The sequence below is a fragment of the Centroberyx gerrardi genome, chromosome 1 (genome assembly GCF_048128805.1).
Source record: "Centroberyx gerrardi isolate f3 chromosome 1, fCenGer3.hap1.cur.20231027, whole genome shotgun sequence".
Taxonomy (NCBI): Eukaryota; Metazoa; Chordata; class Actinopteri; order Beryciformes; family Berycidae; genus Centroberyx; species Centroberyx gerrardi.
Genome location: NC_135997.1, coordinates 15,180,641 through 15,191,776, shown reverse-complemented (window position 1 = coordinate 15,191,776; position 11,136 = coordinate 15,180,641). Strand labels below are relative to the sequence as shown.

The following is an 11,136-nucleotide window of genomic DNA, read 5'->3' as shown; positions in this document are numbered from 1 at the left end:
GTCTTTGTTATTCCAGTCTGAGTTATGGCCTCGAGGGACTTCATGAATGGAGGTCAGATATTTGATGTTTCGTTGAATCTCAGCCCGCGTAAGAACAGCGACAGTCCATCAGCACCTTCGCTCTCCAGGGATTCAGGAGTCAGCTGCGTGGAAACAAACTCAATGTCTGACGGCAACGACGGTGAGTGTCAGTGTTAATCTGCTCTTCTAAGTATCAAACAAATATATTTAAGCCAAATAACTTTGCTTTGTGTGAATGCACTCCAAGCCTTTCCCATTTCTAAATCTTTAGTGTGGGAAGTGTCCAGCTGTGGGCCAGGGGATGAGCTTGACACTAAGGACACAAGTGGATTCTCTGAACATGAGCTCCTTGATATTACATATGATGCATGTAATACCACCAACACAGGTACAAATGCTCATTTTGATTTCAACAAAACTGACTAAAATAATGATTTTAAATGTTTATCATTAGCTCTTAATTCTCTGTCGTCTTCAGGAGAGGTGTTGGCCTCCACCATCATGCAGTACCTGCAGACCATGACGGCCCAGAGTCCTGAGCAGGACCGGCTGGCTGCCCTGCGCCACCTGCTTGACCCTGATTGCCAGGACCCCCTTGTGAGCAGGGAGACCTTCCACTCCACCATGAGGGAGTGGATCGCTCAGTGCAGCCAGGATAGGTGAGCGAACATTGTGCCGGCGGAATCCAACTCAGCACGAATCAGGATGAGATGTAGGCTGTTCTCTTAAAGAAAGTCTTTAAGCATCAAATCCAGACCCTTAAAACTGCCATATTCCAATTCGCATACAGGCTTTTAAATGGGTATTTCACACTTAAATCATTTTTTTCAGCTGAATACCAATCACTGTTCATATCTTTCAGTGCTGATATGGATGACAGTCACGTATCTTGGCCAGACTCTTCTAAAGTGCCTGTAAACGGTAAGGTTTCACTCTTGTGCTTACACACCGAGTCTTTGTCAGGTTCCAAACCAATTTACTAAATCTGATTTACTTTCAGGATTGGATTTCTCAAGTCTTCAAAGCAAAACTGCTTTCTCAGAAAGTGACCAGTGTATCTGGTCAGTTATTCATCTCCTTTAATCACTTCATATAGTTACTCCATATAATCGATGCATCATCACGCTTGGTGGTTAATTAATACTTCACCTGTAACTGTATATTTGGCCTCAGTGATGCGAAGGACCTGCTGGGCACCGTGGCAGAGCTGAAGCACGCCCACCGCAGGCTGAGTGAGCAGAACAGCAGCCTGTTGAGGACGGTGGCTCAGTGTGAAGACGCAAATCTCCAGCTCACTGTGGAGATCACTGAGCTGCGTGCCAAGCTGGCCAGGTGAAAACCACAATATGCGCAAATGATGAGGCTTTTGATATAATGGCTTCCCTTATCTCTCACTTGATCACCTCCAGTCATAGCGCATATTTGATCTGGGAGAGGTCTTGTTTCACAAATCTGACTGTGTCATATGTCTTCTGAAACAATATTTGGATACAGCCTCAGTAAATCAGAACAAAATCACTTTTCCTTCTTGGTCTTTGCCATTTCAGATATTAGATAGTAGAGATTGATCCTCTGCTTATTCTGTGTAAACCAAGAAACTATGTCTGGTTGTTGGTTTCTGTAGTGCGCAGCGGTCAGCAGTGAGAGCCAGATCCCTGTCAGAGGAGCTGGAGGAGGCCCGGCGGGCGTTTAGGGAGGCCCAGGAGAGAGCCAGCCGCACCCAGGCCAGCTGCACCAAACTGGTACAGGACACACTGAACGGAGAGTCAGCTATACTGCGAAGGAATGAGAAACAAATGTCTAGTTATGGTTATTATTTACGTGAAATGTGTTTTTGTCTTTAGAGCAATGAGGTTGAATGCCTGAAAGTTCACATTCGGAGACTTGAAGACAAGGTAATTTAACCTTAAACATAAGTCTGTAGATTAAGGTATTCATGTTTACTGTGCTCCAGTACTCCACCAGTACAGGTGATACAATAGTATTCCTCATGTCCACACAGAATGAAAAACTCACCTTTGAAAGAACAGTCTCTGAAGATAGCATCAACAAACTGAGGAACGTTAGCGCTGAGTTGAGGGTAAGAACAGATTATAAAAATACTTCTCTGTCCGTCTCTGAGTTATGAGTCCACTAAAGTTAAACCTCTGAATGTTCACAGGCAGAACTCGAGGAAACCCTTGTTATGCTGACGCTAAGAGACAGAGAAATCACAAAGGTTCGTCTGTTGTTGTTGTCATATGTTTCATTTCTCAATTCATCACAAAAATCAGTTGGTTTTATTTGTCTCTAAGTTTATTTGTCTGTGTTCATATGTAGAAAGACATTCTCATGGATAAGATTAAGAACTCTCATGTGGAGAATCACAACATCATTGAGGTATGTTTATCACACAAAGTATGAATTTCAGTAATGTAATGGCACAACTGGCACAACTACAACTCAGTATCAATTTTCAGAGCTTGAACTGGATTTTGCTGATATTAAATGTATAGCTTACTTGTGTGCTGTGCCAACTCAATTGACATCTTAAAATATAAAATGAAAAGCCAGCGTAGGTACATTACACCAATCCTGAAAAGAAACCAATGCATGTTGAGCATGTTGATCCTTTTAAAAAATACCAATATCAGAAGCCAAAACTACTCAAATGAAGTTTGCCAATACTCAGATCAAGCTTTGCAAAATGGACATGATTGAAATATTTAGACCATCAGCTATAGGCCTACTCATTACAAGCAGCATGATTTCAGGTTGTGTGATGAAAAAATTGAAGAATTGAAGTAAGACCTAAAAAATCCTCCATACGCAGTCAAAATGTCCCACATATGTTCATTTCTTAGTAAATGTTTTGACATATAAAGGGCTGTACTTTGTGACTGTCATGTACATGTAATACCTCTGTTTCTGTCATTGAAAGGGTCTGCAGTTAGAGCTGATGAGGTTACAGGAACATTCGCACCAAGTTCTTCTGAGGTAATTGTAACTGATGTCTAAATCTAATTCTACTGTCTAACAGGAGTAAAGCTGCGTATCACAAAGATTATTGTACTTCATTTACCAGAACTTCATGTTCATCCAAGGAGCTTAAAGCTGAGCAGCAGAAACAGAATCCTCCATTAGCACAGGGGAAGTGTCAGCTTACATAGTTTTGTAGGAAAGTTAAATGTCAGCCATTTAAATGCTATTCCAAAGAAAGAGAGAGAACCACTGTAACATAATGGGTAATTATTTAGGAAATATCGCACTAAAATGATGCATTAATTACATTATCAATATTAAACATTTCAGGGCTTTCTATATATCGTTTTTCATCTATATTCCATCAGTGTTTGAGTGTGATGTCTCCGTCTGTTACTGACAGCTATGACAGACACTTTATCAGTCTGCAGAGTCTCTACAGTCGGACTGGAGATCCTCCAAACCATCGCTCTCTGCAGAGTGAGATGCAGGATATGCAGCAGGTAGTAAACGCTCAGTGTCTAGAGGTTGTAGTTTCATGATACTGATTTCCTATCCTGTCCAGCCTAGCGATGATGACAGTCTTTTGACAATGAATTGTTCCAACTTCTGTGTCTGCAGCAGCATCATGGAGCTCTGGAGGAAATAAACATCCCATCCCTTCACACACACAGAGACGGCATTCAGAGCATCATTCACAGGATCAAGTCTGCTGAACTAGCTCACCTTCTCCACACTAACTACCCAGACAGGGTGAGGAGAGAGCAGCCAAGGCCTAAACACACAACACAGGATGCTAATTATGTACAACAAGCGTACATGGCAACCCATGCAAGAGCTTATAGTCACTGTCACGTCCCATGTATGCAAATATACGCTATCTCTCCTCTGTCTTCTCACACACAGGACTCTGGTTCTGTTGAAACACAGGAGAGGGCTTATCCTCACAGTCAGCAGCAACAGGCAAGCATCAAGCAGCAGCTTGTCAATGTGTATGTGAGTTTTTACCTCCCTTTCTCCTGTTATGGTAACAGACTGGATTTCGTTGATATTAGTTACTATTCCGAGAATCTTCCTCCGGCTAATAAAAAGAGAGTCTGGTTTTTTGATGTTTGACAATGTATTTATGGGCATCTCTATTATGCAATCAATAGGAGTTACTATCTTGTGTGTCTCAGAAGCTATCAGGGATAAGTGCAGTTTTAGGGCCCCTTGGTAACTGCAGACATAACAGTGTGTAAGGGAGTTGTTTATAAAGATGAGGTGGTGGTTTCAGGCTGCAGGAGCTGGAGCTGCAGAGATCTGTGTGGGAGGAGAGAGGAGAAAAGGTGGAGGAGCGGCAGAGGGCCCGGGAGCAGGAGCAGAAGCAGAAGCAGAGCCAGTCTGAGAACCAGACTCAGATCCAGGCCCAGACCCCAGAGGCCAAGAAGGTGGCAGTGGTGAACTGGTGGAAGGCCCTCAGGGTAGAGGGGGCAAAGGCCAAGCCCAGGACAGGAGACGCCCAGTCTAGCCAGGCCCTCGCTGAGACACAGGCCAAGCTCCAGCGAGCAGAACAGACGATCACTGATATGAGGGAGCAGGTCTGCCACCTGCAAGTTGCTTTGAGAACTGCACAAGAGTGTGTCACGGAGCAGAAAACCCCTCAGGTCGGCGGGGGAGTTCTTCATATAGACAAGGGGACCAACACTGCCAGAGAAGAACCTGACCGGGTTGAGGAGAAGGTAGTGAAGGATCAGAGGGATGCAGCTGTGGCCACAGATCCTGTGGATAACACAGGCGGAGCAGCCACACAGGAGGAACAAACCCAGGTGCGGGTGACCGCAGACGGACTCCTGATGACCCTCAGAAGGATGGAGGCTATGGTCAGCGGGGCGCTGGAGGCGGCTGAGCTGGTGAGACAGAGTGAGCAGAGGGTGAGCCAGGTGAAAGCGAGGATGGAGAGCATCACTCAGAAGGTGGAAGAGGCTCTGGGCCAAGCAGCAGACACTGAGAATCAGCTGAGTGTCCTGGAGGCCAGGATCACAGAAAGCACTCAAACTCAGGTTTGTCTGTGTTTTGAATGTCTTTTTGCATTACATGACAGCAACATTAAAGGTAAATTGTACTGTAAATTATCTAGATATTTCAAGATCACAATAGTCACCAGGTCAAGGTAACTGCAGTGGGGCCATAAGTATAAATTGTTTCAGGATTTTAAGATGCATGTGTTTTAATTATAGAATAAATTGCTTAAAGTAATACACATAAATACGCATAAAGTAATGATGAAAAATGAAATGCTAGAAAAGCTCTATTTCCTATTACTGTTACCAGTTAAAGTGAAGGGCTGACACATTAAAAGGGAATAAGATTCAATCTAAAAACTCATATATTATCACTATAGGTGAGGATGGTCCAATCAATACGTGCAAACATGAACAACTCTTTCCCAAAGTCAGAAACCAGAGAACTAAGACTTGAACCTGTGATGTCATTAGGATGTCATCTGGATCTGCTCCATGGTTTTATGATGGATTAGGGCACATTTTTCTAGTTCAGGGCTGATAATATTACTATGGGAATAAGAAACTGCCAAAATAAATTGTACTTGAATTATTGATGCGTGAGGTATACGACTTGCACACTTGTAACACAAATGCACAAAGGTGTACTCAATCCATAAAGTTGAAAAGAAAAATGCAATGTGTAACGTAATGTGCTACAATCAATATTTGACGTTGTGAACTATTACAATCCTTTGGTGAACAATCCTACAGAAAATCACATCATAAGCTGTTGTACTTGTACTATAAAATGCATGAGGTTGTCACGTGACTTGCAAACACAAATAACACGCAGCTGTTTACTCTAATCCATAAAGTCGGAGGGCAATGCGTGTGTGTATTAATCTGCAACCTTGTGATAGATTTTGCAGTTGTGAACTACAATTTGCAAATGTGCATAACACACTTTTGCAAACTTGTGAAAATGTTTGTGACCAAATACTGTAATCACTATTTTGTTTTGTGCATCGAGAACATTTTCAGCCATTTTGTGTCGTCACGCAGAAGAAGCTTGAAAGCGAGAGTTGTTCATTCTCACATACACTGATTGGATTTGTCAGACTATAGGAAATTACATGTAGTTAGTTATGTTCACAGTTATTACCCTTAAATGTACACACAGCCAGTAGTAGTAGTAGTAGTAGTAGTAGTAGTAGTAGCAGTGGTGCAGTTGCAGTAATGGTGGTCCCAAAGTTTTTTTCCACAATGTAAATCCTCACTCTATTACAGTTATTAGGACATAAAATTGGTCTGCTGTCTTTCTTAACAACTCATACAGAGGGCAGTGATCTATCTTTTCCCTCTCTCTGTATTTCCCTGAAGCCACCAAGTCCCAGAGAGCCAACTGATCTTGGGTCAGATCTTGGAGGCTTTCCGGCCGAGTCTGACGTGGAGGCTGAAGACAGAGAGAGCCCGAGGAGCCCCTCTCCACCTCCTGTAGTCCCAGAAGTCGCTGATCCTCTGCCCATGAATGGTATGATGGTAGCATTACAGAAATAGATCTTCTATATAGCAGAATAATCATGGTTATGGGGGATATTGGGAGACACACATTAGTTAAAACCACTTCCCTTTCTAGTAGCAATCCCCGAGGATGTCTGAAAATAGACACAGCCGATATTTACATTGTACACAACAGCTGGTACAGTGAGGAGGAAGAGAGAAAGCTCTTAGGGGGTGCACACTATTTATGATAGGGGTCTCTGGAGGAAATTAGGGGAGGGCAACGTGATTTTTTTTTAATGTAGACTTGGGGAGGGTCATGTATTTTTAAAGTACATAACATTTTTAATTGATGACATTTCGATATTTTGTTACGTTTTTTCATTTGTAGGTCTATAAACCACTATCTTTTGTGAGCCAGTGCTGCCTGTCCTTGGTGCCTTTGGTACAGCCCAGTTTCATTTACATGCCTGAGTGTTTCTGAAGTGCTTTGGGCAAGTTTATCCTGAGATGCCTAAGAAGCCTATGATCTGTAGCACAGTGCTCATACTGCAAGTAAGTTATGCAATGCAGGCCTTTGGGTGCATTACGGCAAGGATATGACAAAAGCAGAACATGTGAGGGAAAAGTAAGCAATGCTTGAAATGTGAGTAAAAGAATGTACCCGTTTTTCCTCAGATCTGTAAGATCTTTCTATTAATAGAAGGCTCCTCAGTGGGCCAAGCAAACTCCAAGGAAACTCTGCGTGCTAACCTTGACGCAAAGAAGGCTTTGATCAAGCCGCTTCTGATCTTAATCGTGCATTACTACATGCATATTATAATATAATCAAGGGCCAACAGAAACTTTTGCATCACTGTAGAAGTTAATGTGGACTAATCTCTCCTTGGTCATGGCAGTTTTTAAAATAGATTTCTCCTACAAGAACAAGCTAAGCACAAAATCACCAGTCTCTTTCTGCAAACCCTTTGCTTGTCATTTATCTATTCCTATGCCTTGTAGCCATAAGAAATCTGCTGTATATGTATTGATAAATTTGCAATTTTATCAGAAATCTTCCAATACTAATCACATTGCTGTAACTTTTTAGTCCAAGGAAGGATCATTCCTTTTTTTCCAAGCCTTCAGGAAGGGTAATGAAAATAATTTTTTGCTTGGGGAGTTTAAATTCTTCCTCATACGCCCCACCTCCTCCCAGGGGGGCTTTATTGGACAGTCCCTTACTGGCTTTGACGGCAAAGCCACAGATTTAGTTGTTTATTTGTGATCTGGAGAAGTTTGGAATATGTTAAGGTTGCTGCTTGAGAATCAGTGGGTGGGCTTGGGAGGGGGGGGGGGGGGGGGGGGGGGGGGCATACAGTAATAGGAACTTACAGTAGTCATCCTCCATGTCCACTTGTTAGTTTGTTTAAGAGCCTCCTGTCTAAAGTTTGCATTGCACAATGCACTTCAGCCTGAGCTGTACTGAGAGCATTTGTGTTAGTGTGGGATAATCTTTGCTTACCAAATGAAGCAGCAACCATATATAGAACAAAACAGTATGAGCAGTAGCAGTATGAATTTTCACTTTTGATATTGTATTTATAATATGCACCGCAGAATCCAGTTTGACATTGTAATACTTTAAGATGCAGATAGTGCGTAATACAATCCAGTCATTGTGTAGAAGGTATCATTTTATAGGGAGCTCTCCCCATAAAGGGAGCCATAGAGGCCAGCACTGCCTCAAGCTTGATATATAAAAATAAAACCTTATCCATGATTTGACAGCCGTTGCCACAAAATGAACCCTCTGCCCCTTTTCACCATGGAAATAAAGATATATTGAATATACAAGACCCATAGCGTCTGTCTTGTGGCAGTGTTGCAGCACCCTTGCTGATGCTGATGAGTATTCAAAGTATTCTGTTACATCATCACACCGCCATCTTGCTAGGAAAATAACATGTGATTGTCATAAATTACTGTAACAGGTGATTATAATCAAATGACAGCCACAGCCAGTGAGCTGTGTGTATGGTGAAGCAACGTATTGGTAGGAAATGCATGTGACATCATGGGAATACTATGAATAGACGTCACTTTGTCTCCATTAAGGCTTTTAAAGCTATTTTGTATGCCTCCTCTATCTGTTTTATATCAATAAAACACTTTAACGTGGGGTTTTAAAACAAGAATAGGCATATCAAGTTAACAAAACACATCAACATAACATATGAAGTTATTTAAAGGAATAAGACTTTTTTTAGGCTTTTTGTCATTGTTTTAAACAAGACACAGGCTTGTTTAAGGTTGCGTGGCACTGGTGAATAAAGCTCCATTGGAGAGTAAGTAAATGTAAATATTTTAGAAGACAAATGGGTCTGGTATGTTGTGTGTGTGTGTGTGTGTGTGTAGGTGTGTGTGGTGCGTGCGTGCGTGCGTGCGTGCGTGCGTGCGTGCGTGCGTGCGTGCGTGCGTGCGTGCGTGCGTGCGTGCGTGCGTGCGATGGTTGTGTGTTAGTTGGACTCAGTGGTGGGTAGAGTACTGAAAATCTATTCTCAAGTAAAAGTACAATTACTCCCATAAAAAATGACTCAAGTAAAAGTGAAAATTACCATTTGAGAAACTTACTCAAGTAAAAGTAAAAAAGTACCTGGTTAATAAATTACTCAAAGTACAAGTTACTTTCCATTTTAATATTTTTTAGGGTGTGCGGGCCAGTGCAAAATAATGAAAAAACAGCACTTGGTGATAAAACTTTCTTAGCCCTTTATAAAACAGAATATAAGTCTGTTTAACTCTAGCATTTACAGACATTATCAAAGTAACCAAACCTATTACAGCCCCAAAATGCAGTAGATACCGAATACAGTACAATTAATTAAAACTCAGATTTTCTGTTCTGTAGTATTACTCCCTGTACCAAGACCTCAGTCAATCAACTAGAGAATGAAAACTTCTTTCCATTCACATTTGTCATTTGGGGATACCCATTTGTTGGAAGCTGCCTCTTGTTCTGGGTTTTGCTCCGTCATCATCGCATCGTGGTCAAAAGACAGATGGTGCTTATTTTTCTTCCAGGCAGCTGGCAACTTGGCATCTGCAGTAGAGGTGCTCCTCGCGCTCTCCCCCCCTACACTCAATCCCCGCATTTAGAGCAGACAGGTTGTAACAAAGGTATAAATGGCAAATGTAGTGAAGTAAAAAGTAGATTACTGGCTCAAAAATATACTCGAGTAAAGAGTAGAAGTACAGTTTAAAAAAAGGAACTAAAAGTACTCGTTCCTTAAAAAGAACTACTTTTTTACTCATGTGCGTTACTTGTAATGCGTTACTACCCACCCCTGGTTGGACTGTACACAAGGTGCTCTTTGACAGGGTATCGAAAAATGTGAAAAGGATGGAAAGGAAAGCCGCTGTACCTGACACAGTGTGCATGGTGAGGCTGAGCTTCTCCAGACATCAAGGCACTGTGGTATGGGCAGGATGAAAAAAGTCTAGAAGTGTCTTATGACAAAAGGAAGTTCAGTCAGGACAAGTGTGTGGAAGTCAAGATCAAGTCAACCATCTACGTCTTCATCAGGGCGAGTCTCACCGCACACTAAATATTTCTCAAGAAAAATCTGTTTGTGAAATGTCACATTTCTACAAAGTGGTTTTGGAGTCTGATCTGTCCTTTTCAAGAGTAAAAAGTAGTGGCATCATCAAATGAAGCAATGAAGTGTTTTGGTTATGCAATAACTTGATTGATTTGTTTTAACAAAGCCAAGCACAAAGAGATCTTCTTCTTTATCTTTATCGTCTTTCTTTATCTCTCAAGGTTGAATTGCAGTGGTGTCTTTCTCTAGCAATTCATCCCTGTTTTTTGCTATGAATTCAATGTAATTGCGGTCCTTGCATTTCATTCCTTAATTAGTAATCTAAAGTGACATATGACTCTTCAGCTGTAGTGGTGCTCCACATAATGTCTGTAAGTTACTGATGTTCAGCCCTTTTTGCTTGGTATCACAATATTACTGACCTTTTCGTGAGCACTCCAAAGGAGACGACGCAATAGCTCTTACTTGGGCCAAGAGCTTTCAACCAGAGGATCAAGCACCTCCTGTAAATGGTTGCTAGGTTATTGTTGCCCCTAGTTATAGAGGTAGGGGGTGAGGTACTTCCTGAAACAACCATCAGAATCACATGAAGACCACACTGCTAGCGTCAGCCTCACAGGACTGCAAACTTTTTTTTTGGGAGGGGGCATTTTTTTATTTTATTTATTTTTTCTTTTTAACAGCACCACTCCATTTGCATTGCACAGGCTTTCCTGTTAAATGCAAATCAGCCGTTTTCACTCTGTGCTCTGTTTCCAACAGGTGGCGCGGGACGAGGCAGCTGCAGCAAGGTGAGCCTCCCTTCTGCTTATTTGATGAGAAAAGCTGTAGAATATAATATTTATTGCTGTATATAGAAGTACAATTGCATGCTGAATGTGTATGTGTGTGTGTGTGTGTGTGTGTGTGTGTGTGTGTCTAAAACTGGTTTGTGAGAAATGCTATTTCTGTGGGAGATACCATAGTGATTATCACTTTCTTTCAAACGTATCCATTTGCTAATGTAGAGATAATGTATGATTTATTTTTTCAAGTTTGTCCTTCGGGTAACACTTTAACTCTAGTTTACAATACATTCACAACGCATA

The 11,136-nt window shown here is 41.7% G+C and overlaps 1 protein-coding gene across 1 annotated transcript; it reads left to right on the top strand.

The window, feature by feature from the left end:
• The first annotated feature begins 3,846 nt into the window (after window positions 1–3,846).
• LOC144539389 (uncharacterized) lies at window positions 3,847–10,843 on the top strand. Its single transcript, XM_078283998.1, has 5 exons — window positions 3,847–3,974; window positions 4,259–5,024; window positions 6,348–6,498; window positions 9,909–10,033; window positions 10,811–10,843. Exons 1-5 carry the CDS (start codon window positions 3,847–3,849, stop codon window positions 10,841–10,843), a joined length of 1,203 nt encoding a protein of 400 aa, XP_078140124.1.
• The last annotated feature ends 293 nt before the right edge of the window (window positions 10,844–11,136 follow it).